The sequence below is a fragment of the Macaca fascicularis genome, chromosome 20 (assembly GCF_037993035.2).
Source record: "Macaca fascicularis isolate 582-1 chromosome 20, T2T-MFA8v1.1".
Classification (NCBI taxonomy): Eukaryota; Metazoa; Chordata; class Mammalia; order Primates; family Cercopithecidae; genus Macaca; species Macaca fascicularis.
This window is the reverse complement of record NC_088394.1, coordinates 64,927,329-64,955,012: the sequence shown is the minus strand read 5'-3', so window position 1 is coordinate 64,955,012 and position 27,684 is coordinate 64,927,329. Positions and strand designations below refer to the sequence as shown.

The following is a 27,684-nucleotide window of genomic DNA, read 5'->3' as shown; positions in this document are numbered from 1 at the left end:
TTAAAAGTCCTGAGTCATACTGACAATTAACAGCGTGCTATACAGACTTCAAAAGAGCAACATTTTTTCCTTAAAAAACAAAAAACAAACAAAAAAAACTTTACAAAACCTTCTTCTGCATTACTTTTAAGAAAGTAAAAAACAGTGGAAAAGCAATGAAATTTCAAACTCATAAACAGACAAATGCATTAGCAATTAAAATGTAGATCTTGGGAACACAAGGTTAATGCAACCCATCTCTGAATGTAGCCCTGACAATCAAATCCAGCTTCCAAGGAAGATTCTTATGAACGTTATTTGCCACTAAGAGGGTGGTTCACGACAGGGAGGGAGCACTCCAGCCCTTGCCTCTGTGGCATTAGCAACTCTGATTCCTGTGACACAGTTCCAAGAAATAGTTGGATTTCTTTCTTTTTTTTTTTTTTGAGACGAAGTCTCACTCTGTCGCCCAGGCTGGAGTGCAGTGGCACAATCTCAGCTCACTGCAACCTCCGCCTCCAGGGTTCACGCCATTCTCCTGCCTCAGCCTCCGGAGTAGCTGGGACTACAGGTGCCCGACACCACACCCAGCTAATTTTTTTTTTTTGTATTTTTAGTAGAGACGGGGTTTCACTGTGTTAGCCAGGATGGTCTCGATCTCCTGACCTCATGATCCGCCCGCCTCAGCCTCCCAAAGTGCTGGGATTACAGGCGTGAGCCACCGCGCCTGGCCAGATTTCTTTTGTATTTCTTTCCTGCTCCAGTGTGATCTGCAAGAAAGAGCTGGATTTCTTCAAGGGCTCCTTTCTGGGAGTTCTGTGGAGCCACTGTGAACAGACTTGGTGTCCCTTATTGTTGAGGATGGACTAAATTCACTTATTAGCTGGTTTTGGCATACACCTCTCAGCTTGTTCCTCTTCTATCTTTTGAGAGTGACTGCGTATTTTGTTCTGCTTTTTCCTGTTGGGTACTTTTCAGAGGCCTATCCCCTGCAGAAGACGCTGCAGTTTTGTTGCTGTCAACCACTGCATTTAAGTATGTAAGCATCAAAAATAGTAACAGAAATATTTCATCCTAACTCTCCTGCCCTCTCTCTTTTAGTGAATTATTACCATTTACTGAGGGATTATGGTGTGCCAGGCACATCATAAGTAACTCCCATATAATCTCAACAGGGACTTACAAGAAAGGCATTGTGATTATCCCTATCTTATGGGTAAGAAACCTGAAGAATGGAAAGGTTTACAAATTCAAACACCTGCACACAGGGGTTGAATCCCAGAGAGGCCTGATGGAAGGCTTACAGTAAGATTCTAAGGATGAGATGAAAATTACTCAATTAGGAGATATCTTTGTAGCCAGCTTCAGCTGGTCCTTGCTCCTGACCTACAGCTAATTCCTTTGGCTTCTCACTTTTTCTTTTCTTTTTTTTAAAGACAAGGTCTCACTCTGTTGCCCAGACTAAAGTGCAGTGGCCCGATCACAGCTCACTGCAGTCTCAACTTTCTGGGCCTGAGGAATCCTCCCACCTCAGCTTCCAGAGTAGCTGGAACTACAGGTGCATGCTACCACACTTGGCTACTTTTTTTTTTTTTTTTTTTTGAGAGGGAGTCTCGCACTGTCGCCCGGGCTGGAGTGTAGTGGCCGGATCTCAGCTCACTGCAAGCTCCGCCTCCCGGGTTTACGCCATTCTCCTGCCTCAGCCTCCCGAGTAGCTGGGACTACAGGCGCCCGCCACCTCACCCAGCTATTTTTTTTTTTTTGTATTTTTTAGTAGAGACGGGGTTTCACTGCGTTAGCCAGGATGGTCTCGATCTCCTGACCTCGTGATCCACCCGTCTCGGCCTCCCAAAGTGCTGGGATTACAGGCTTGAGCCACCGCGCCTGGCCCACACTTGGCTACTTCTTTATCTTTTGTAGATACAGGGCTCTTGCTATGTTGCCCACGTTGGCCTCAAACTCCTGACCTCAAGTGATCCTCCTGCCTCAGCCTGCCAAAGTGCTGGGTTTACAGGTGTCAGCCATGGTGCCTCGCTGGCTCCTCACTCTTTACACACCTAGATTCATAACTAAAATGTAGGTACTAAAAGCAAACAGACAATTCCATCTATATCATCAAATTAAATCATTTCAGATAAACATTTTTTTTTTTTGAGACGGAGTTTCACTCTTGTTGCCCAGGCTGGAGTGCAATGGCGCGATCTCAGCTCACTGCAACCTCCATCTCTTGGGTTCAAGCGATTCTCCTGCCTCAGCCTCCCGAGTAGCTGGGATTACAGGCATGCATCACCATGCCCGGCTAATTTTGTATTTTTAGTAGAGACAGGGTTTCTCCATGTTAGTCAAGCTTGTCTTGAACTCCTGGCCTCAGGTGATCCACCCACCTCGGCCTCCCAAAGTGCTGGGATTACAGGTGTGAGCCACTGCACCTGGCCCCAGATAAACATTATTTTTAAGAAAACAAAGAAACTATCTTATCCCTAGCAGAATATATACTACTATATGTGTGAAACAAAGGAACTAAGAATAGAACAAATAATATCTCTAGTTTTAATTTCTTGACTTCAAATACATTATCCATTCAAAGAATTAGCGTCCAGATACTTGTGCTGAAAGAACATTTTGTCAAACAGCCAATTTTTAGTTAAAAAAAGAGAAGATCTAGTTTCAGAATGAATAAAATATACTCACATAAAATTGCCATAAGTCTTAAAAAAAGCGATCATAATATTCTTGGGAAAAGTGTCCATCATTTCATTAGAGAAAAGGTCTTTTAAATTATCCTAAGGGTCAATGTCATCTAGTTTTATAAATATCATTTTATGATCTAAAAGATGAAAAAGGCTCAACTAGATCATTAAATAGGGAACTAAAGTTATTTAATTTTCTAGAGGAAGCCAGCATACCACACATTATATTAATGAGTCACCCCCAAGAGTCCCCAGGCCTGAGTACCTGGGGTGGTCCTCCCTGGAGGATAAGCAGTTCCCGGACTGCTAAGGGCTGATAGACTTGATCCAACATGTCTCTCAAGGCCCCCCTGGATAGGGTTCTTTCCTCTTCAGTTAGAACCTAAAAGAAATGTGCACTTGGCTTTAGTGGAATTCAAACCAGGCAGACAATAGAAGGTAATGTTTTACAACACTGTACAGAGATACTTGTGAGAGGAGCGGAAGGAAGGTTTCTACCCTCTCTTGATTTCCTTCCACATGGCGGAAGCTGTACTACTAAAACATTCCTGGTCCTCTCTCCATCTTGCTCACTCCACTTCTGGGCAGGTTATGAGACTGATCTTACTGCTGAGGGTGGAGTAAACTCACTTATTGGCTGGTTTTGGCATGCATCTCTCAGCTCGTTCCTCTTCTGTCTTTTGAGAGTGACTGCACATTTTCTTCTGCTCTTTCTTGCTGGGTATTTTTCAGAGGCATATCCCCTGCAGAAGGCGCTGCAGTTTTCCAGTGCTCCTTAAAATGGGTGATTAGTGAGAGTGTCTAATTCTGAAGAGCACTGTTTTGTCTCCCGCCAGGCGCGGTGGCTCACGCCCGTAATCCTAACACTTTGGGAGGCTGAGGGGGACAGATCACCTGAGGTCAGGAGTTCAAGACCAGCCTGGCCAACACGGCAAAACCCCATCTCTACGAAAAATACAAAAATTAGCCAGGCCTGGTGGCGGGCGCCTGTAATCCCAGCTACTCAGGAACCTGAGGCACAAGAATCACTTGAACCAGGGAGGTGGAGGTTATAGTGAGTCAAAATTGCACCACTGCACTCCAGCCTGGGCAACAGAGCAAGCCTCCGTTTCATAAATAAATAAATAAATAAATAAGCAAGTAAGCAAGCTGGGTGTGGTGGCACATGCCTGTAATCCCAGCTACTCGGGAGGCTGAGGCAGGAGAAGCTCTTGAACCCAGGAGGCAGAGGTTGCAGTGAGCCCAGATTGCGCCACTGAACTCCAGCCTGGGTGACAGAGCAAGGCTCCGTCTCAAAAAATAATAATAATAAAAATAAATAAAAAATAAAGATTTGTCTCCATCTATAAGCTACATCCTCCAGCTTTGCCTTTATGAGCAATAGAGGTAACATTGTTCATCTCTCTTACTCTTCTTAACTCTCTTTTAATTCATTTGGGACTTGGGCAGCAAAAAGGGGTACAATTTTGGGGTACCCTTGAGCCATAACAGTACAGTTCTCCTTGATGATTACTGCTCAGGGTCAAACAGTCAGGGTTCTGCCCATTACCGTTTCACACACTGAGGTATGGGTGCTACTTAGAACACAGCTATTGGTGGGACTTTGTCCAGCTTCATAATGTACACCCAGCGTGTTTCCCCTCTGTCAACTCCTTCTCCTGCCTTCCTACTTGGTTCTTTCTCTGTGTTTCCCTTTTCATTTCTCTCTCCTGCCTGAGATCCCCGGGCACAGCTCAGCCTCAGTAACAGTAATAAGACCTGTCAACCTGGATCACACTACCTTAGGGAAGTGCAGGCAGGAGGTGCTGCTAGAAGTGTCAATATGCATAACCCTGCCGGAAGGAGGAGGCGCTCTGCTCCTATCACATAAAGGCCCCAGGGAGCTCAGAATTTCATGCCAACACTTGAATGATAGTGGCTTTTAGGCAAATGTTTATGAATGCAGGCAGGAGAGAGAAGAGAAAAGGAACAAGGACAAGGGTGACACAGGCAGGTGATAAAGAACATTGTGAAACCTGGCTGTGGAGGCTGCGGAATCACTGTGCCTGGGGGCCACACTGACCCTTGAGACATTTACATCTTAACGGCTTCCGCTGGCCAGTTCCTATGCTGATGCCAGTGGTCCTCTCATGGCGGGGTAGTGGTTCCTGCTATGTCATCCCTCTAAGTCTTATCTCCCCAGTCAGTGTGTGAGTTATTTGCAGAAAAGGACCATGTCTTATGCGTCTATGATCTCCACAGCAACTTCTGTAGTCTGGGTGCTCAACTGCTTACTTGACTGAGTGAGAGCAACCCCTAACACCTAATAATAACAATGAACATTGATAGAGTTCTGGAGTGTACCAGGCGCTCTATACGGGTTATCTCATTTAATCCTCCCAGGCATTTAATGAGGGAGCCATGATACTAGTATCAGTAGGAATTATATGAGCACTACTAGAGATTGGGCCAGATACTTGGCACACATTATCCTTAATCCTCACGACCACCTTCTGAGGCAGGTATTACGATACACATTTAATAGAAGAAGAAACAGAGGCTCAAAGAAACAGCCTGCAATAGCTGTTTCCCAAAATGATAAGGGACAGGTAAAATGGACTCTACAGGTGTGCAAAGGATGAGTACCCAATAAATGAAACCTCCACCCACCCTGAAAAGATTCATTTATCCATTGGATATGCTTTGGCATATCCAGTTCTGAAGAACTAAGAGTTGCCTTTTATAACAACTATCCACAAACATATTCACATATTCACACACACACAATCTCTCCCTCTCTTTCTCCATGTATATTTACCTCTTCTGCAGCTGTTAGCAGTTTTCTTTTGGTTGGGCAGAATCCCAGTTGGCACAGACCTGCTGCAATATCCCCAAAATGGTGGCAGAATATCAAGCTTCCCAGAGATGTGTGCTGAGCAACGTTTAGAAGGGCCCTGCAGCTGGTGTACAGTCTTCGAGTTGCATCAGGGGCAGCATCGAGACACACCACGTCTTGAATGACGGCACCAAACTCAGTTCTATATCTCAAAGGGACTCCAACACCAGGCATGAGATAGGGGCAAATACCCAAGGTGACTACAAACTGCAAAACGAACTGGACAGTCTTCTGCTGTGAGATACTAAGTGCATCGGGACTCAGGGCAGGAGCAACTTCCGGAGTCCTAGGGTTGGGTTTACCTGGATTGAAATTAGCTGCAAGGAGGAGCATGGTTTCCTTCAAGCACAAAAGCAACAACAAGGTTTCAGAGGTAAAACTCCAAGTGACATCCACAGAGTTTTGTGGCCATTCTGCCTTACCAGCAATTTCATCTCTTAGGAGTTTCAGATTCTTCCACTGAGGATCCTTCAGAAACTTGTCCTCCAAAGCAGACAGGTTAGATTTTAAAGTAGCCAACAAGACATCGTGTTTTGTGACCTGTAGTGAACTTGAGCCTGATCCTTTTGAAGAAAAAAAAAAAAAAGGAGAGATTATACACATAGAAAACAAACTGCACTTCTCCCTGTGGAATGCCCTGCCTATTCCAGTTCATCCTTGCAGGCCTGGCCCCGCTGTCACTGGCTCTGGAAAGCCTCCCCCAGGGGTACCAACCCAGCCTATGAAGAATTTAAGACCACATTTTCTGCCTTCCCACAGCACTTTGCATGTAATTGGAGTAGTGTCCTAACATTATAGCTCATCTAGTTTGCTTCTATTCCCCACATGTTTTTAGGGCAGAGACCAGGTCTGAATCATCTTACTGGGCTTAAATTGTAGCCAGAACAGAAATTTAAAAGCTGAACATTTACCGTAGAACATTCATTCAGTCCAGCTGTTCCAGGTGCTGGGGATAAAGCACTGAACAGAACAAAGGCTCTGGTCAGGTGAGGTGGCTCATGCCTGTAATCCCAGCACTTTGGGAGGCAAAGGTGGGATGATCGCATGAGCCCAGGAGTTCAAGACCAGCCTGGGAAACACAGTGAGACCCCATCTCTAAAACAACTAAAAGAATCAGCTGGCTATGGTGGTGCGTGCCTGTAGTCCCAGCTACTCAGGAGGCTGAGGTGGGAGGATCATTTGAGCCCAGGAAGTCGAGGCTGCAGTGAGCTGAGACTGTGCCACCGCACTCCAGCCTGGGTGACAGAGCAAGACCCAGTCTCAAACACAAAATATAACAACAACAACAACAAAAAAAACAGAACAAAGCCTCTTTCCTCATGGAACTTACATTCTAGTGAGGAAGATCACAAAATACAGACACAGTGCTCAAACATTAACCACATCGTTTCCCCCCAGAATATCTATTTTCAATGGATGTCTTTTTCCTATTGAGTATGTTCTCTGACTACAATGGCATTAAGACAGAAAGTATTAACAACAAAACATCCAAAGAGTCTCAAATGTTTGGAAATTAAGCAATATACTTCTAAATAATCTATGGTCAAAAAAGAAATTACAAGATTTCCAACTGAATGCTAACAAAAAATATCAATATTTGTTGGATATAACTAAAGCAATGCTTATAGAGAAATGTATAGCTGTAAAGCTTATATCAGAAAAGTAAAAAGGACCAGGCACAGTGGCTCACACCTATAGTCTCAGTACTTTGGGAGGCCAAGGCAGGAAGATCGCTTGAGCCCAGGAGTTTGAGATCAGCCTGGGCAACGTAGGGAGATCCCATCTCTAAAAACATTAAAAAAAAAAAAAATTAGCCAGGTGTAGTGGTGCACACCTGTGGTCCCAGCTACTCAGGGGGCTGAAGTAGAAGGACTGCTTAAGCCTGGGACATAGAGGCTGCAGTGAAAGAAAAGAAAGAAAGTTTAAAGCATAACAGAGAAATTAACGAACATTATGCCAAAAACCAAACAATATACATGAAATGAAAATATTCCTTGAAAAATACAACTTATCAAAACTGTCACAAGACAGAATAAAAACCCTAAATAACCCTATATGTATTAGATAAATTTGCTATCTAAAAATCTTCCGCTGGGCGTGGTGGCTCATGCCTATAATCCCAGCACTTTGGGAGGCTGAGGTGGGAGGATCACTTGAGGTCAGGAGTTGGAGACCACGCTGGCCAACATGGTGAAACCCCATCTCTACCAAAAATACAAAAATTAATTGGGCGTGGTGGCAGGCACCTGTAATCCCAGCTACTTGGGAGGCTGAGGCAGGAGAATTGCTTGAACCCGGGAGGCAGAGGTTGCAGTGAGCCGAGATCACACCACTGCCCTCCAGCCTGGGCGACAGAGTGAGACTGTTTCAAAAAGAAAAAAGAAAAAGTCTTTCAAGAGATAAAATTTCAGGCCTAGATGGTTTCACTGGTGAATCATTTAAGGAAGAAATAACACCAAGGTTACACAAACTCTTTCAGAAAATAAAGAAGAAGGAATATTTTTCAATTTATTTTGAGAGGTCATTAGAACACTGATCCCAAAATCTGACCCTGATAAAATCACAAAAAAGAAAAATACTGATCAATATCCTTCATTAATCTAAACTTAAAAATCATTACTTAAAAATCTAAACTTAAAAAACAGTACACATGGCAAACAAGCATATGAAAAGATGCCCAATATCATATGTCATTAGGGAAATGCAAACTAAAACAACAGCCAGATACCATTATATACCTATTAGAATGGCCAAAATCCAGGACACTGACAACATTAAATGCTGACAAGGATGTGGAGCAACAGGAACTCTCATTCATTGCTGGTGGGAATGCAAAATAGTACAGCCACTTTGGAAGATAGTTTGGCAGTTTCTTAGAAAGTTAAACATACGATCCAGCAATTGTGCTCCTGGGTATTTATCCAAATGAGCTGAAAACTTATGTCCACACAGAAAAACTGCATATGTATGTTTATAGTAACTTTATTCATAATTACCAAAAAACAGGAAGCAACCAAAATGATCTTCAAAAGGTAAAAGGATTTTTTTTAGAAAGAAAAAAAAAGAATGGATAAACTGTGCTACACTCAGACAATGGAATATTAATCAGTGATAAAAAGAAATAAGCTATCAAGCCACAAAAGACATGGAGGAGTCTTAAATGCATACTTCTAAGTGAAAGAAGCCAGTCTGAAGAGCTATATTCTGTATAATTCCAATTACATGACATTCTGGAGGAGGCAAAACTATAGAGACAGTAAAAAGATCAGGAGTAGACAAGAGGTCAGGGATGGGGAAGGAAAGACTAGGTGAAGTGTGGTTTTTTAGGGAGGTGAAACTATCCTGTATGAGATTATAATTATGGATATATGACATTATGCATTTGTCAAAACTCATAAAATCATATAACACAAAGAATGAACCCTAGATATAAACTTTGGACTTCAGTTAATAAGAATGTATCAATATTGGTTTATCAGTTTTAACAAATGTACCACACTAATGCAAGATGTTAATAGGGGAAACTAGGTTTGGGGTAGGAAAGGGAGTATATGGGAACTCTCCATACTTTCTGCTCAAATTTTCTATAAACCAAAAGCTGTTCTAAAAAATAGAATCTATTAATAACTTTAAAAATGCTTAAATATTAGCAAATAAAATGCAGTGATATAGAAAAGAATATAAAAGAATACTTTATTACCAAGTGTTGTTTATGCCAGGAATACATAGTTGGCTTAACACTTGACACTCAATCAGTATGATTCATCTTATTAACAGTATAAGGAGAAAACCCATGTGATCATTTCAACGAACGCAGAAAAAGCATTTGACAAAATTCAACACCCGTTCACGACACAAATTAAGAATAAAAGGGAACTTCTACAATCTGATAAAGGGTATCCATGAACAAACCTACAGTTACCATCATACTTAGTGGTGAAGTAAAATAGACACAGGATGTCTATTCTCACTTCTATTCAACATGTTACTGAAAATCTCTGTCATTGAAATAGGACAAAAGCAGCAATAAAAGACATACAAGAGCAGAAAGGAAGAAGCAAAATTGTTTCTATTCACAGATGGCATCATCGTTTATGTAAAAGCCCTAAGGACTTTATAAAACAACTACTAGAACTAATAAATGAATTTAGAAAGTTCACAGAATACAAGCAATAAAACAAAAATTAAAAAACAAAAAAACAAGAAATTTTATATTTGCAGCAAAAATGACAAAATGAAATTTGGTTTATTTTTATTTATTTATTTATTTATTTTTGAGACTGAGTCTTGCTCTGTCAAGGCTGGAGTACAGTGGCACAATCTCGACTCACTGCAACCTCCACCTCCCGGGTTCAAGAGATTCTCCTGCCTCAGCCTCCTAAGTAGCAGGGATTACAGTCACCCGCAATCATGCTTGGCTAATTTTTCTGTATTTTTAGTAGAGATCGGATTTCACCATGTTGGCCAGGCTGGTCTCAAACTCCTGACATCAGGTGATCCACCTGCCTTGGCCTCCCAAAGTGCTGGGATTACAGGCATGTGCCACCACTCTCGGCTGAAATTTAAAACTTTTTTTTTTTTGAGACAGTTTCATTTTGTCTCCCAGGCTGGAGTGCAGTGGTGTGATCTTGGCTCACTGCAACCTCTGCCTCCCAGGTTCAAGCAATTCTCGTGCCTCTACCTCCCCAGTAGCTGGGACTACAGGCACATGCCACCACACATGGGTGATCTCTTGTATTTTAGTAGAGATGGGGTTTCACCATGTTGCCCAGGCTGGTCTCAAACTCCTGAGCTCAGGTGATCCACCTGCCTTGGCCTCCCAAAGTGCTGGCATTACAGGTGTGAGCCACCACGCTCGGCCTAAAACTTTAATTTACAAAAGTTAGGATAAATTTAGCACAAGATATACAAGCTCTCTACACTGAAAACTTGCTGATAAATTTTTTATTTATTTATTTTTTGAGACGGAGTTTCACTCTTCTCGCCCAGGCTGGAGTGCAATGGCGGATCTTGGCTCACTGCTACCTCCACTTCCCAGGTTCAAGCAATTCTCCTGCCTCAGCCTCCTGGGTAGCTGGGATTACAGATGCCCACCACCACACTCGGTTAATTTTTGTATTTTTAGTAGAAACGGAGTTTCACGTTAGCCAAGATGGTCTCGAACTCCTGACCTCCGGTGATCCACCCGCCTTGGCCTCCCAAAGTGTTGGGATTACAGGTGTGAGCCACCATGCCCAGCCAAGAAAAAATTTTAAAGACCCAAATAAAGAAGAGATATATCCAGCCGAGAGAGGTGGCTCATGCCTGTAATCCCAGCACTTTGGGAGGCAGAGGCGGGCAGATCATGAGGTCAGGAGTTCGAGACCATCCTGGCTAACACGGTGAAACCCTGTCTCTACTGAAAATACAAAAAATTAGCCGGGCGTGGTGGTGGGCACCTGTAGTCCCAGCTACTCAGGAGGCTGAGGCAGGAGAATGGCGTGAACCCTGGAGGCGGAGGTTGCAGTGAGCTGAGATTGCACCACTGCGCTTCCGGCCTGGGGGACAGAGCGAGACTCCTCCTCAAAAAAAAAAAAAAAAAAAAATTTAGCCGGGCATGGTGGCGGGCCCCTGTAATCCCAGCTACTTGGGAGCCTGAGGCAGGAGAATCGCTTGAACCCAGGAGGTGGAGGTTGAGGTAAGCCAAGGTTACGCCATTGGACTCCAGCCTGGGTGACAGAGCAAGACTCTGTCTTAAAAAAAAAAAAAAAAAAAAAAACTGGGCGCGGTGGCTCAAGCCTGTAATCCCAGCACCTTGGGAGGCCGAGACGGGCGGATCACGAGGTCAGGAGATCGAGACCATCCTGGCTAACATGGTGAAACCCCCATCTCTACTAAAAAATACAAAAAACTAGCCGGGCGAAGTGGCGGGCGCCTGTGGTCCCAGCTACTCGGGAGGCTGAGGCAGGAGAATGGCGTAAACCCGGGAGGCAGAGCTTGCAGTGAGCTGAGATCCGGCCACTGCACTCCAGCCTGGACGACAGAGCCAGACTCAGTCTCAAAAAAAAAAAAAAAAAAAAAAAAGATAGCAATTGTCCACAAATTGATCTATAAAGTCAATGTAATGACAATAAAAATCTCATCAGACCTTTTTGCAGAAATTGATAAACTGATTAAAAAATTTATATAGAAACCTATAAGACCCAGAATAGTCAAGAACAATGTTAGAGAACTTATACTACCCAACTTACTATAGAACTACAGTAATTAAAGACAATGTGGTACTGGCATAAGGACTGTTAGGCAGATTGATAAAACAGAATTGAGAATCCAGAAACAGTCCCACACTTATATGGCTATTTGATCTTCAACAAAGATATGAAATCAATACAATACGGAAAGAAAATTCCTTTACCAAATGAGGTTAGAACAATTGGATATCCATATGGGAAAAACAAAAACAAAAACAAAACAAAACAACAAAAAACCTTGACCCTTAATTTACACCATACACCAAAATTAACTCAAAATAGATCATAAATACAAAATCTAAACTATAAAACTTCTGGAAGAAAACACAGAAGAAATTCTTTTATGATTCTAGAGTAGACAACAATTTCTTGTTTTTTGGTTTTATTTTGGTTTTTGTTTCTTTTCTTTTTTGCAACAGGGTCTTGCTCTGTCACCCAGGCTGGAGTGCAGTGGACTGATTCCAGCTCACTGCAGCCTTAATCTCCCAGGTTCAAGTGATCCTTCTGCCTCAGCTCCCTAGTAGCTGGGATTACAATTGTATGCCACCATGCTTGACTAATTATTTATAGAGATGAGGTCTCATGATGTTGCCCAGGCAGGTCTTGAACTCCTACGGTTAAGCAATCCTCCCACTCTGCCTCTTAAAGTACTGGGATTATAGGTGTGAGCCACTGTGCCCAGACAGAATTCTTAAAACACAAAAGGCATGAGCCAAAAAGGAAAAAAACTGGACTTCATCAGAATTTAAAACTTCTTTTCAAAATATACAGTTCAAGCCACAGATAGGGAGAAAATGTTTGCAGTACATATATATGACAAACGCATTGCTCCAGAATACATGAAGAACACTTTACAGCTCAATAAAACAAACTATTTAAAAAATGGACAATTATTCAAACAGACACTTCAAAAAAGAAGTTATTCAAATGACCAACTGCATATGAAAAGATGCTCAATATCATTAGTTATCAGGGAAATGCAAATTAAAACCACAATGAGATACCACTACACACACCAGAATGGCTAAAATTGACAAAGAGTGACACTACCAAATGACGTGAAGCAACTGGAACTCTCATACATTGTTGGCAGAAGTATGACATGATCAAAACACAGTTGGTCTGGCAGTTTCTTAGAAAACCAAACATATACCTACCCTATAATCCAGCAATTCCACTCTAACATACTTGCCCAAGAAAAATTAATACACAATGCACATTTTTATAACAAAGACTTGTACAAGAATGTTCATAGCAGCACTATTCATAATAGCCCCAAACTGGAAACAGCCCACATAGCCAACAAGATGTTTCTTGTTTACATTAAGTTCTAGAATAGGCAAAACTAATCTACGAGTTAAAAAACCCAGAACTAGTTATCTCTAGGGGAGTAGGAGTGGGAAATGATGATTGTGAAAGGGCAGATGGGAACTTTCTGGGATAACAGTAATGATGTATATCTGCTTTTTCTTTCGGTTTTTTTTTTTTCCTTTTCTCACCTGGAAGTAACAATGTGTATCTTGACAGAGGTTTTAATTACAAAAGTATATGTTTCTTTTTTTTTTTTTTTTTTTGAGACGGAGTCTTGCTGTGTCGCCCAGGCTGGAGTGCAGTGGCCGGATCTCAGCTCACTGCAAGCTCCGCCTCCCGGGTTTTTACGCCATTCTCCTGCCTCAGCCTCCCGAGTAGCTGGGACTACAGGCGCCCACCACCTCGCCCGGCTAGTTTTTTGTATTTTTTAGTAGAGACGGGGTTTCACCGTGTTAGCCAGGATGGTCTCGAACTCCTGACGTCGTGATCCGCCCGTCTCGGCCTCCCAAAGTGCTGGGATTACAGGCTTGAGCCACCGCGCCCGGCCTATGTTTCTTTTTTTTTAGAGACAGAGTCTCGCTCTGTCACCCAGGCTGGAGTGCAGTGGCGCAATCTCAGATCACTGCAAACCCTGCCTCCTGAATTCAAGTGATTCTCATGCCTCAGCCAAGTATATGCATTTTTAAAACTCACTGAATGATATATGTATTATTTGTGCATTTCATTGCATATAAATTTTACCTAAAACAAATGAACTATAAAAAATCCAAATAAATATTAAACTCTAGTTAATGTTATAATGCTGAAGTGTTTATGGGTAAAATGTACTGATATCTGCAACTTACTTTGAATGCATCAAAAAAAAAAAAAGAAGAAAACATGAATTGATGTATGAGTAGATGGATAGAAATGTGATAAACCAAATATAATAAAATGTGAATTGTGGAATCTAAATGATGTGTATAAGGGTGTTTGCCATATTCTTTCAACTTTTCTTTTTTTCTTTTTGAGACGGGGGTCTCGCTCTGTCACCCAGGCTAGGGTGCAGTTACGCAATCACAATTCACTGTAGCTTTGATTCTTGGGCTCAAGCAGTCCTCCCATCTCAGCCTCTCAAGTAGCTGGGACCACAGTTGCATACCACCCCACCTGACTAATTTTTTCATCTTTTGTAGAGATGTGGGGGTCTCACTATGTTGCCCAGGCTGGTCTTGATCTCCTGAGCTCAAGCAATCCTCCCGCCTCAGCCTCCCCAAAGTGTTGGGATTACAGGCATGAGCTACTGCACCTGGCCATCAGCTTTTCTATTTGTTTAGAAAACTATAATAAAAATTTGAAAATATATATGGACATGCAGCCAGGTCAAATAAACCAAAAACTTTTTTTTTTTTTTAATATAAATACAAGCAACAGACCTCAAAACTAAAGCTAATATACCTTCTAAGAAACAAATTAGAAGGAATCAAAATGTAATTGATAATAACTATGTCCAATACTACATGATTTATAATAGTGTAAAATTAGAAATGCATGTCCCATAACAGGTGTTTGTTGAGTAAATTATGGTCTAATTGTATCTAACATACTATATGTATGTGAAGTACTTATTTTGTTTATTGTGTATTGTCTTTCTACCAACTAGAATCAAAGCATCTAGAAAACAGGGGTATTGATTTGTTTTGTTCACTGCTGTATTCTCTTTGCCTGAAACAAAGCCTGACAAGTAAAAGCTGTTTAATAAATTGTTATTGAATGAATAAACAATGGAATATTTTGTAGCCATTAAATGATGTTGAACATTATTTAATGACATGTTCATAATATATTCTAATGTGAACAAAGAGTACAAAACACTGCATGAGCAAAAGATACAGACAGCTTATAGAAAAAGAAATGCAAATGGCCCTTAAACACGAACATATGATCAATCTTGCTCATAATAAGAGAAAAGTAAATTAAAGTTACACTGAAGTATCACTTTCCATCTATCGAACTGGCTAAAATCCAAAAGTTTTATAACACATTCTGTAGCAAGTCTGTGAGGAAACACACACTCTCATACATTGTTGGTAGGAACTAAAATGGTACATCCCCAAGGAGAGAAATTTGGCAATATCTAGCAAAATTACATAGGCATTTCCCTGTGGCCCAGCAATCCCACTTTTAGGACTCTAACTTATAGATACACAGGCAAACAATGCAAAAGGACACATTTACAAGACTATTCATTGCAGTACTTCTTAAATTAGCAAAAGACTTGAAAACAACCCAAATGTCCACTAGTAGAGAACTGGCTGAATAAACTATGCAGCTATAAAAGAGAAAACAGAAGATTTATATGTACCACTGTGTAGCAGTCGCTAAGACACTAAGTTTAAAAAGTAAGATGCAGGCCAGGTGTAGTGGCTCAGGCCTGTAATCCCAGCACTTTGGGAGGCCAAGGTGGGCGGATCAGGAGGTCAGGAGTTCGAGGCTAGCCTGACCAGCATGGTGAAACCCCCATCTCTACTAAAAATACAAAAAATTAGCCAGGGGTGGTGGTGCGCGCCTGTAATCCCAGCTACTCGGGAGACTGAGGAAGGAGAATCGCTTGAACCTGTGAGGCAGAGGTTGCAGTGAGCCAAGATTGCACCACTGCACTCCAGCCTGGGCGACAAAGCGAGACTCCATCTCAAAAATAAAAATAAAAATTAAATTAAAATAAAAATTAACGGCCGGGCACAGTGGCTCACGCCTGTAATCCCAGCACTTTGGGAGGCTGAGGCAGGTGGATGATGAGGTCAGGAGATTGAGACCATCCTGGCTAACACAGTGAAACCCTGTCTCTACTATTAATACAAAAAAATTAGCCAGCTGTGGTGGCGGGCGCCTGTAGTCCCAGCTGCTGGGGTGGCTGAGGCAGGAGAATGGCGTGAACCTGGGAGGAGGAGCTTGCAGTGAGCAGAGATCACACCACTGCACTCCAGCCTGGGCGACAGAGCGAGACTCCATTTAGTAAAATAAAATAAAAACAAAATAAAAATTAAAAGATGCAGAAAAAAATATATAGTATGCTACCTTTTGTGTAAAAATGGGAGTGAATATGAAACCATAGATTATTTGTATGTCTTTTCAAAAAAGAAGCAATTTAAGAATAAATTTAAAACTAATTAAAGTAAGTCATCTACAGAGAAAGGGAGAGAGCAGAGGAGGAAACATGGATAACTGTATCTAATTTTATTAGTTTTAGAACCCAGCAGATGTTTTTCATAGTTAAAAAAAATTAAATCAAAAAAATGCAAAACAATTTCTAAAAATCAAAAACAAACAAATGAACCAATGAACCAAATTCTGTGCTCTATGTCAAAGGTCACCAAACTATGATCTGCAGTCCAAATCTGGCCCACCAACTGTTTTCATGAATAAGGCTTTACTGGAACACAGTTATGCCCATTTACATATAGTCTATGGCTGCTTTTGAGATACAGTGACAGAGCTGAGTAGTTACAACAGAGACCATATGCGCCGCAAAGCTCAAAATATTTACTATCTGGTCCTTCAGAGAAAAAGTTTACTGACTCCTACTCTATATTAAGTTAGCAGTGTAACCACACAGAAAATTATTTTAAGAGACTTGAAATAAAGAATTTTATATATCCTGAGAACAAAAATCAACCAAACAAAAACCCCTTAAACAGTGGGTTTGTAGTGGTAATGTTGGATTTGTTCTTTGAAAAGATTATAGACATGTATGAGTATGTATTGTGTGATTATACATTTTATATAATGTGATTATATATTTATATATGTATGGGTATATATATGTGTATATATAATACATTAATTTCATTAGGAACCAATATTCTCAGATAAAGGAAATATAAATATAAAAATGTAAAATGTAGGATAAAAGAACAGCTAGAGGCTGGACGCAGTGGCTCACACCTGTAATCCCAGCACTTTGGGAGGCCGAGGTGGGCAGATCACGAGGTCAGGAGTTCGAGACCAGACTGGCCAACATAGTGAAACCCCATCTCTACTAAAAATACAAAAATTAGCCAGGTTTGGTGGCACATGCCTGTAGTCCCAGCTACTTGGGAGGCTGAGGCTGGAGAATCGCTTGAACCTGGGAGGCAGAGGTTGTAGTTAGCCGAGACTGAGCCACTGTACTCCAGCCTGGACAACAGAGCAAGAATCTGTCTCAAAAACAAACAAACAAACAAACAAAACCCAGCTAGAGAGACACATATGTGATCAAGCAATTACAGTAAAATTACAACTGTAGAATGAAGGTCATGGTATCTTCACTATAAAAGTTCTTCAGTTTGTCTGTCAGCTTCATAATTACAAATTTTCATAATGAAATGTTAGAAAAAATTTATAAAATAAAAAGAGCCATTATATTTCATTTCAATTGGAAATACTGGTAAGAACTCAAGATTTATTTTCATTTTCTAAAAATCCACATATTTCCTAGCTCTAATCCTTCAAAAAGTCTGAAAGCAATGACAGTTTCTTTTTCCTTTTCTTTCTTTTTTTTTTTTTTTTGAGACAGGGTCTCACTCTGTCACTCAGGCTGGAGTACAGTGGTATAATCATAGTTCATTGCACCCTCAAACTCCTGGGCTCAGCTGATCCTCCTATCTTACCCTCCAAAGTAGCGGGGACCACAAAGCATGTGCCACCATGCCCAGCTAATTTCTGTATTTTTTTTTTATTTCTGTATTTTTTGTAGAGACAGTGTTTTACTATGTAGCCTAGGCTGGTTTTGAAGTCCTGGGCTCAAGCAATCTGCCCACTTCAGCCTCCCAAAGTGGTGGGATTACAGGTGCCAGCCACCACATCCAGCCAATGATACTTTCCTTTTTTTTTGAGATGGGGTCTCACTTTGTCACCCAGGCTGGAGTGTAGTTGCGCGGTCTCAGCTCACTGCCACCTCTGCCTCCTGGGCTCAAGCAATTCTCCTGCCTCAGCCTCCCAAATATCTGGGATTACAGGCGCCCACCATAGCGCTTGGATAATTTTTGTATTTTTAGTAGAGACAGGGTTTCGCCATGTTGGTCGAGCTGGTCTCGAACTCCTGATCTCAAGTGATCCACCCACCTCGGCCTCCCAAAGTGCTGGGATTATAGACGTTGGCCACCGCGCCCGGCCCATAATTTCAATAGCAATGAATATCCTGTGTCTACACTGTGGTTTCTAAAAACCACTTTTCCTTACAGAGAGTTGTTTTCAAAAATGGGGCAGGAAATACCTCAGATGAGCCTGGGATATCTTCTGCTGGAGAGCAAGGAGGCAATCAAAGACTACCACGGTCATGTCAAAAAGCCCAAGAGCCAATCAGAAATGGTTCCCACAGGTCAAAAATGGGAAATTTGATTGTTACGAACAAGGAATACAATAATTGAAACATCAGATACATAAAATCTATGATTCATAATACAGGAAAAAAGATCACTTCATTGGTTACCTTTGGAGGTTGCTAAGACACTAATTTATTATTCTGAAATTTGGTCAATAAAGGAACAGAATGATACTAACTATATTAAAATATATTCATGTTTATACGCACAGAAAAGGGTCTCAAAGTTTTAATACCTCGAGGTTTTGATAGTGATGATCTCTGGGTGACAGGGCCAGAGGTGGGATTTTCCTTTTCACCTAATTATAGTTTTTAATTTTTTTTTACAATAAATATGTATTGTCTCTGCACTAAAAGTTATTTTAGGGTTATAAAACAGTATGTGGCATATGAGATCATTATTGTAAAAAGGAAAAACAGTATTTTCTGAATTGCTAATAGTAGTACCCTCTGGGTAGTGAGATTAAGGTAATTTTAATTTTCTTCTTTTGGTTTCTCTATATTTAAAAAATCTTTGCTATAGTAAACATTAACTACTTCTATTTTAAAAAAAGAATAAAAGGAAAGCCAGCATAGTGATATCCCTGTAGTCCCAGCTAGCTGGGAGGCTGAGGCAGAAGCATCACCTGAGCCCAGAAGTTTGAGGCTGCAGTCTACTATGATCACATCTGTGAATAGCCACTGTACTCCAGGCTGGGCAACATAGGGAGACCCTGTATCTATTTAAAAGAGAGAGAGGGAAACAGAGAGAGAGAAACAGAGAGAGAGAAACGATAATATCCTTTAAAAAGAATGAGAACAGAAGAGTAAGAAATTTGCAACAGTTTTTTCTTTTTTTTTTTTTTTTTTTGAGATGGAGTCTTGCTCTGTCACCCAGGCTGGAGTGCAGTGGTAGGATCTCAGCTCACTGCAACCTTGACCTCCTGGGTTCAAGCAATTCTCCTGCCTCAGCCTCTCGAGTAGCTGGGACTACTGGCGCGTGCCACCATGCCCAGCTAATTTTTTTGTTTGTTTTTTTGAGATGGAGGCTTGCTCTGTCACCCAGGCTAGAGTGCAGTGGCATGATCCTGGCTTACTGAAATCTCCACCTCCCGGGTTCAACCAATTCTCCTGCCTCAGCCTTCCGAGTAGCTGGGATTACAGGGGCCTGCCACTGCACCCGGCTAATTTTTGTATTTTTAGTAGAGACGGGGTTTCACCATCTTGGCCAGGCTGGTCTCAAACTCCTGACCTCATGATCCACCGGCCTCGGCCTCCCACAGTGCTGGGATTACAGGCATGAGACACCGCGCCCGGCCATAATTTTTGTATTTTTAGTGGAGACGGGGTTTCGCCATGTTGGCCAGGCTGGTCTCAAACTCTTGACCTCACGCCACGGCCTCCCAAAGTCCTGGGATTACAGGTGTGAGCTACCGCGCTCAGCCTTCTATATTGTTCTAAGACTTTCCAGGGCAAGTGTTCTGACTCACTGGCATGAATATCTGGTTCCTTTGGCTAATGTATACCTCAAATGGAAATGAGTGTTATTTCCCTCTTGTTGCCCCTAACCATTAAGATCACTAACCAACCTCTAAATGACTTCCTGTGACATAAGATCTTTGAACCCAAACATAGAACACAAAGAAAGTGATTTAAAACAAAAGCTCTTAGTGAAGTTTTTCCAGAGCCCCTTTAATGAAGTAATCTTCTCTGCCCTCTACTGGTGATGAAAATAACATCTACTTGGAAATAAATGGAGGCATTTCCATAAAGCAGCAGTTAGTACGCTATGGGGACCTGGCTTGCTTTGCCAGGGGGTTCCCAAGACCCTCTCAGGAGGTCTGCAAGGTCAAAACCATTTCATAATAATACTAGGTCATGATGTGCCTTTTACATTCTCAAGCGTGTACTGAGTACGAAAGGCTTATTGATATGAGTTCTGATTTCATACTGCAACAAATCTTTAAGATATTACCTCTTGGCCAGGCGAGGTGGCTCACGCCTGTAATCCCAGCACTTTGGCAGGCCGAGGCAGGCAGATCACTTGAAGTCAGGAGTTTGAGACCAGCCTGACCAACGTGGAGAAACCCCATCTCTACTAAAAATACAAAATTAGCTGGGCATGGTGGCGCATGTCTGTAATCCCAGCTACTCGGGAGGCTGAGGCAGGAGCATCGCTTGAACCCAGAAGGTAGAGGTGGCAGTGGGCCGAGATTGCGCCATTGCATTCCAAACTGGGCAACAACAGAGAAACTCCGTCACAAAAAAAAAAAAAAAAAGATATTGCCTCTTGTTGAGTTTCTCTTCACTTTTTTCCCCACACAATTCATGCACAGATTATCTTGTTGAGTTTTAGAATTGTATAAAAGAAGGCCGGACATGGTGGCTCACACCTGTAATCCCAGCACTTTGGGAGGCCAAGGTGGGAGGATTATAAAGTCAGGAGTTCGAGACCAGCCTAGCCAATATGGTGAAACCTGTCTGTACTAAAAAAAAAAAAAAAAAATTAGCCAGGAATGGTGGCATGTGCCTGTTGTCCCAATTACTCGGGAGGCTGAGGCAGGAGAATCCCTTGAACCTGGGAGGCGGAGGTTGCAGTGAGCTGAGATTGTACCACTGCACTCCAGCCTGGGCGACAGAGCAACACTCCATCTAAAAAAAAAAAAAAAAAGAAAAGAAAAGAATGTACATAATTATCTGAAAAGATGATTGAATTCTCCTCCCTTTTCCAGCTACATATCTATGTGAGTCTAGGTTTTCTTCATGTACTTCAGTCAAAACAACCTATCTTGACAGACTGGAGAAGCAGATATGAAAATCCAGCTGACTTCTAGGTTGGGCATGGTGGCTCACGCCTGTAACCCTAATCCCAGTACTCTGGGAGGTCAAGGCAGGCAGATCACCTGAGGTCAGGAGTTCAAGAGCAGCCTGGCCAACATGGTGAAACCCCGTCTCTACTAAAAGTACAAAAAATTAGCCAAGCGTGGTGGTGCATGCCTGTAATCCCAGCAACTTGGGAGGCTTAGGTAGGAGAATCACTTGAATCCAGGAGGCGGAGATTGCAGTGAGCCGAGATTGCGCCACTGCACTCCAGCCCAGGCAACAAGAGCGAAATTCCATCTCAAAAAAAAAAAGTACAAAAATTAGCTGAGCATGGTGGTGGGTGCCTGTGGTCCCAGCTACAAGGGAGGCTGAGGCATGAGAATTGCTTGAACCCGGGAGGTGGGGGTTCCAGTGAGTCAAGATCATGCCATTGCACTCCAGCCTGGGTGATGGAGTGAAACTCTGTCTCAAAAAAAAAAAAAAAAAAAAACCCCAAAAAACAAAACAAAACAAACAGGGTCTTACTCTGTCACCTAGGCTACAGTGCATTAGTGTAATCTTGGCTCACTGTAGCCTAGACTTGGACCTCTCAGGCTCAAGCAATCCTCCCATCTCAGCCTCCCCAGTAGCTGGGACCACAGGTGTGTAGTACCATGCATGGCCAATTTTTTAATTTTTTGTAGAGACAAAGTATCACTACGTTGCCCAGTCTGGTCTCAAACTCCTGGGATCCTGCCTCAGCCTCCCAAAGTGCTGGGATTACAGGTATGACCCACCCCACCCAGCCACTATAGATATTTTTAAATTCCCTAAGCAGCTAATATGATAAAATAGTAGACAGATTCATATAATATACAACAGACTACATCTACAAAATAATAATTTTACACACTAATTCCTTTTAAAATAGGAATGCTCGAACTTCTGTAAATTAAATGAGTACATATATGTGTACTCCACCACATACTCATAGAGATTAGAGAGTCTTCTATAAACAAAGCATAATATACGTGTTTCATGACAGAGGATTACTTCCAGGATTTTTGCTTATTTAAACTTGTTCTCAGTCGTATAATAGAGAGTTGCAGGCCAGGTGTAGTGGCTCAGGCCTGTAATCCCAGCACTTTGGGAGGCCAAGGCAGGCAGATCACTTGAGGTCAGGAGTTCGAGACCAGCCTGGTCAACATGGCAAAACTCCCTCTCTACTAAAAAGACAAAAATTACCTGGGCATGGTGGTGGGCACCTGTAGTCCCCGCTACTTGGGAGGCTGAGGAAGGAGAATCGCTTGAACCTGGGAGGTGGAGGTTGCAGTGAGCCAAGATTGTGCCACTGCACTCCAGCCTGGGCAACAGAGCGAGAATTCGTCTCAAAAAAAAAAAAAGAGTTGCAGTTGCAAGACAAGTGACCTCTCGATTAGCAACTTAAAATTCTATTTTGCAGTCTGACTCTTAATTGAGACAGTGTAGTATATTTACAATATTTTTTTTTTTTTTTTTTTTTTTTTTTTTGAGACGGAGTCTCGCGCTGTCACCCAGGCTGGAGTGCAGTGGCCGGATCTCAGCTCACTGCAAGCTCCGCCTCCCGGGTTCACGCCATTCTCCTGCCTCCGCCTCCCGAGTAGCTGGGACTACAGGCGTCCGCCACCTCGGCCGGCTAGTTTTTTGTATTTTTTAGTAGAGACGGGGTTTCACCGTATTAACCAGGATGGTCTCGATCTCCTGACCTCGTGATCCGCCCGTCTCGGCCTCCCAAAGTGCTGGGATTACAGGCTTGAGCCACCGCGCCCGGCCTATTTACAATATTTTTAGTGGAAATAACCTAAATTCAAATTCTGCCACTTACTAGTCTGACATTGGGCAATTTCCAATGTACCTGAACCTTGGTTCCTTCATCCATTAAAATGGAATACAAGTAGTACCGATCCCACGGGATCGTTATGAGGATTAAATGATGTATATGTAAACAGACTACTATGGGGACTGATACTTAGTAGGTACTCATTTACTAATATTAATAACTTGTGTTCACTCCCCGCTGGTGTGGTGTAATGTTTGCAGAAGTTTTTGCAGTTTTGAGTATAAAATCTGAGACTGGGAGGTGATCCCCTTTGGCCTTTCATGTGCCCTTGCTAATTGTACAGATCCCGTCCCATCCCTTCCCCCAAATATACACCCCAATGATAAGTAGAGCTCTATCTCCTTTCCAAAAGCTCCAGATAACATCAGAGCCTCTATATTGAATAATTTGTCTGATTCTGAGAAGGGGGTTCAGTAGATCTCGGGCCTAGGTCCGTGTTCTGCCCCTAATTTGACCACGTGATCTTGGACAGGTTACTTAATTTCTTCAGTGAGTCTTGGGTGTTCTCAGTCGTAAAAATAATGCAGCTTCAACCACTCCCAATGTCCCTTCAGATTTTAGATTGGGAAGAAACTGTCCACGCACCACAGAGATTAAAAGCGACTGGAAACCCCTAAATACTCTCCCCAAACCCATTTCAAACGTCACTGCTTCCGATTTCTGGACTTCTTGGAATTTCGTACAAATCTCAAGGGTTCACGCTGGCCCCTGCGCCCTCACGCGGCTAGGACCTCACATCCTACGTCGCGGGCGTCCTACCCTCTCTGGAGCTGTGCCCAGATCCCCTTCCCAAGAGCGCTGTAGTAAGGACTGAATGAAATAACGGCGGCGCCTGACAGAGCTCAGCATAAGGCAAGTGCTCAAGAGATGTTGGCTAATATCAGCAGTCAACGGACCCCGCGCCCTCCTTGAGCCTCGGTTTCCTCAAGGATGTAATGAGGACGGGCAGAGACCATGCTCAAAGCCCCCAGCAGCGGACGGAGGGTCCCTGGGCGGGCCTAAGGGGCGCACGCTGCGGGAGGCAGGTCAGCCCCGGAAGCCCGGCGGCCCTAAGAGTCCCTTGTGTAGCCCAGCGCCGAGATGCGTCCTCTCACCTCCCGGGCTCAGCAGCAGCTTCAGTGCCTCCAAAATCCGATCCAGACCGCATGTCTCCTGAGCCCCGCTGCCCACAGCCTGCCCCGGGGCCGCCATGACTGGAGTGTCACGCGACGCTCCTGACGCGCTCAGGCGCCTCGGCAGGGCGCCGCCGCCGCCATGTTGAGTGTGGCAGAAGGCGATGGGCACACTATGGGGCGGGGCCCGCAGGGTGGGGCGGGACCAAATCGGTCGGGAACGCCCCCTTCACTTTTTTTTTCCGTCCCAACTTAGTCCAGGAGGTAGGTAGGAGGGAACCCAAAAATGGCTAACACAGTCTGCCCACGCGCACTATTTCAGAAGCTCAGTATGATTAACCGCTATGTAAAGAAGGAAGAGAGAAGTAATTTATCATTAAATAATCTGTATTTCAATATGAAAATACCTAGGTACTCAACACTGGCAGACATAATAAAGCAGACAGATGCTTACATCTGCTTACAGTGAAACATGGATAAGGAAAAACAATATTCAGGCTGGGCGCGGTGGCTGACACCTGTAATCCAGCACTTTGGTAGGCCGAGGTGGGCAGATCACAAGGTCAGGAGTTTGAGACCAACCTGTTTAATACGGTGAAACCCCGTCTCTACTAAACTTAGAAAAATTAGCCAGGTGGTGGCGGGCGCCTGTAGTCCCAGCTGCTCGGGAGGCTGAGGCAGGAGATTCGCTTGAACCTGGGAGGCGGAGGTTGCAGTGAGCCGAGATCGCACCACTGCACTCCAGCCTGGGTGACAGAGCGAGACTCCATCTCAAAAAAAAAAAAAAAAAAAACCTAAGTACAGACGTACACTCGCATATATATCCATTGTGAATGTAAAGCTACAAATGTTGCTATGGGTAATATGATTTTTGTTTTTTTAGTGAACTTGGTGAAGTTTCCAGTAAAAGTTCGATCTTTCTTCTGTTTTCATGGTTGTTGCATTCCTTGAAAATTCAGTGTCTATCAAAACCATGCCCTCCCCCAAACTGTTTTTATATGTAAAACAGAATGGATTTGAGATTCAGATAATCAGAAACAGGTTTTCACCTACATAAATCCTGCTGGGACATTGAAAAACCGTGTTGTCTGAAAGTCATGCTGCAGAAACAGGACAATGTTTTTGAGGGCAGGACCTTTATTTTTATTTTTTGAGATGGGGTCTCGCTCTGTCGCCTAGGCTGGAGTTCAGTGGCGTGAACCACCACTTCACCCAGGCTGGTCTTGAACTCCTGGGCTCAAGCAATTTGTCCACTTTGACCTTCCAAAGTACTGAAATTACAGGCGTGAGCCCCTGAGTCTGGCCTTAAAAATATTTTTGAATGGGAAATAAATGACCTACAAAATTGCCACCATGCTCTTTTTATTCTGTGTATTCCTTTCCAGGCTTTGTCATTAGACAATGCTTCCTCCATTGTGTATGGGCACAGATTCATTTGGGAAATAAAAAATTTTAAGAGTATTTTGAGATGTTAAACATTTAGTGAGATGGGGGTAAAGCATTGTGTGGGAAAAGCTTGAGGGGTTTGGTGCAAAAATACAAGTAGAGGCCCTCACACCACCAGTCGAAATATTTCAGTGTTAGAAATCAAGCAAAGAGCCTGGTAAATAAAATATTTTCTATCCTCCTACCTTGAAAATTCTATCAAGGTAGAATTCAGAATTCTCAGACTGTCTCAGAGCTTCACAATGGAGAAGGGGAGCCAGCCCCCATGTCTGGCCTGACCCATTTTTCTTCTCACCAGCATCTCCATCCTGCACCATGAAGGCTGGGCACTTAGACATGTGGGCACCCACAGCCCCACACATTCAGGTTCTGTTCACACCCCACACCCCATCCCTTCCACAGAGCAGCTACCAGTTGGCCCTTCTGGGTCTAGAAGTGCAAATGGGGGCCGGGCGCGGTGGCTCACGCCTATAATCCCAGCACTTGGGGAGGCCAAGGTGGCCAGATCAGGAGGTCAAGAGATCGAGACCATCCTGGCCAACATGGTGAAACCCCATCTCTACTAAAAATACAAAAAGTAGCTGGGCATAGTGATGTATGCCTATAGTTCCAGCTACTCAGGAGGCTGAGGCAGGAGAATCACTTGAACCTGGGAGGCGAAGGTTGCAGTGAACCGAGATCGCACCACTACACTCCAGCCTGGCGACAACGCGAGACTCTGTCTAAAAAAAAAAAAAAAAAAAAAAAAACACTGCAGATGGGGAGCACAGTGCACCGTCCAGAGGGCAGACCCATGGAAGAGTCCTGCAAAGCCCTAGAAGAAGGCCTGGGATGGTTGGGCAGGGAATTCCAGGGCCTCAGAATCCAGAGTGTGGGCCAGGTGTGGTGGCTCATGCCTGTAATCCCAGCACTTTGTGAGGCTGAGGTGGGAGGATTGCTTTTGCCCAGGAGTTTGACACCAGGCTAGGCAACATAGTGAGACCCTGTCTCTATAAAATAAATACAAAAATTAGCAAGGCCTGGTGGTACATGCCTGTGGTCCAGCTACTTCGGAAGCTGAGGAGGGAGGATTCCCTGAGCCCAGGAGGTTGAGACCGCAGTGAGTCATGATTGTACCGCTACACTCCAGCCTGACCATCTGAGACCTTGTCTCAAAAAAAAAAAAAAAAAAAAAAGGCCACGCGTGGTGGCTCATTCCTGTAATACCAGCACTTTGGGAGGCCGAGGCAGGCAGATCACAAGGTCAGGAGTCCAAGACCACCCTGACCAACATGGCGAAACCCCATCTCTACTAAAGATACAAAAATTAGCCAGGCGTGGTGGTGGGCACCTGTAATCCTAGCTACTCAGGAGGCTGAGGTAGGAGAATCGTTTGAACCTGGGAATGAACCGAGATCGTGCCACGGCAATCCAGCCTGGGCAACAGAGCGAGACTCTGTCTCTAAAAACAAACCAACCAACCAACAAACAAAGAACATGGAGTATGGTCTTAGAGGAGGGTGAGGATTTGGAGATTTGGATGGGCAAGTCCCCCAGGCCTGGCAGATTTCTTGCCCAGGGGGAGGGGCATGGTGGAAGAGGCCAGATGGAGCTTCTCAAGCATGGGCCCAGGGCCAGGAGCCTACCAGGCCTAAGACTAAGGACAGTACTGGTGTGGAATTTACAAAAGATGATTAGAGGATATTCAGAGCTGAGAATCCTTTATCCCAAAGTATTATAGGACCTAGACATCTCTTCTGTTTTTATCTGTTAGGCTCTGTGGGCTGAGCCACCACAAATTGTCATGCATAATTTCAAAAGCAATGTCATGAGATCCCATAAAAATTTTTGTAGCAAAGTAATATATCCCATGTGGAACACTGGGTGCATTTTAATATGTGTGATAGGATGTCGCAGGAGTGCCCGGGTCCACGAGGCTGTAGCGTAAATTGGCCCTTGTTTGAAGAGGAAGAAACATTCTCAGGCTTCTCCCAGCCTCAGATCATTCAGATGTGCTTTAAGTACCCTGTTTCTGTAGAATCTTGTATTTAAGCTTATGGA

General features: G+C 43.2%; 1 protein-coding gene across 6 annotated transcripts in view; it reads right to left on the bottom strand.

Annotated features, from left to right (window-relative positions):
- The window catches only part of TANGO6 (transport and golgi organization 6 homolog), a 257,551-nt gene extending 233,262 nt beyond the window's left edge, over window positions 1-24,289 (bottom strand). For all 6 annotated transcript variants that reach the window (XR_010583644.2, XR_012429092.1, XR_010583643.2 and 3 more), the window contains exons 1-3: window positions 24,181-24,289; window positions 5,467-6,107; window positions 2,935-3,051 (exon numbers count right to left, since the gene is read on the bottom strand). Coding sequence is in view for 2 of the 6 variants with exons in the window: in XM_065536620.2 (XP_065392692.1) it covers window positions 2,935-3,051; window positions 5,467-6,107; window positions 24,181-24,277 (855 nt within the window). In the remaining 4 variants the exon portion in view is untranslated. The remainder of the gene's footprint in view (window positions 1-2,934; window positions 3,052-5,466; window positions 6,108-24,180) is intronic.
- Between the last annotated feature and the right edge of the window lie 3,395 nt (window positions 24,290-27,684).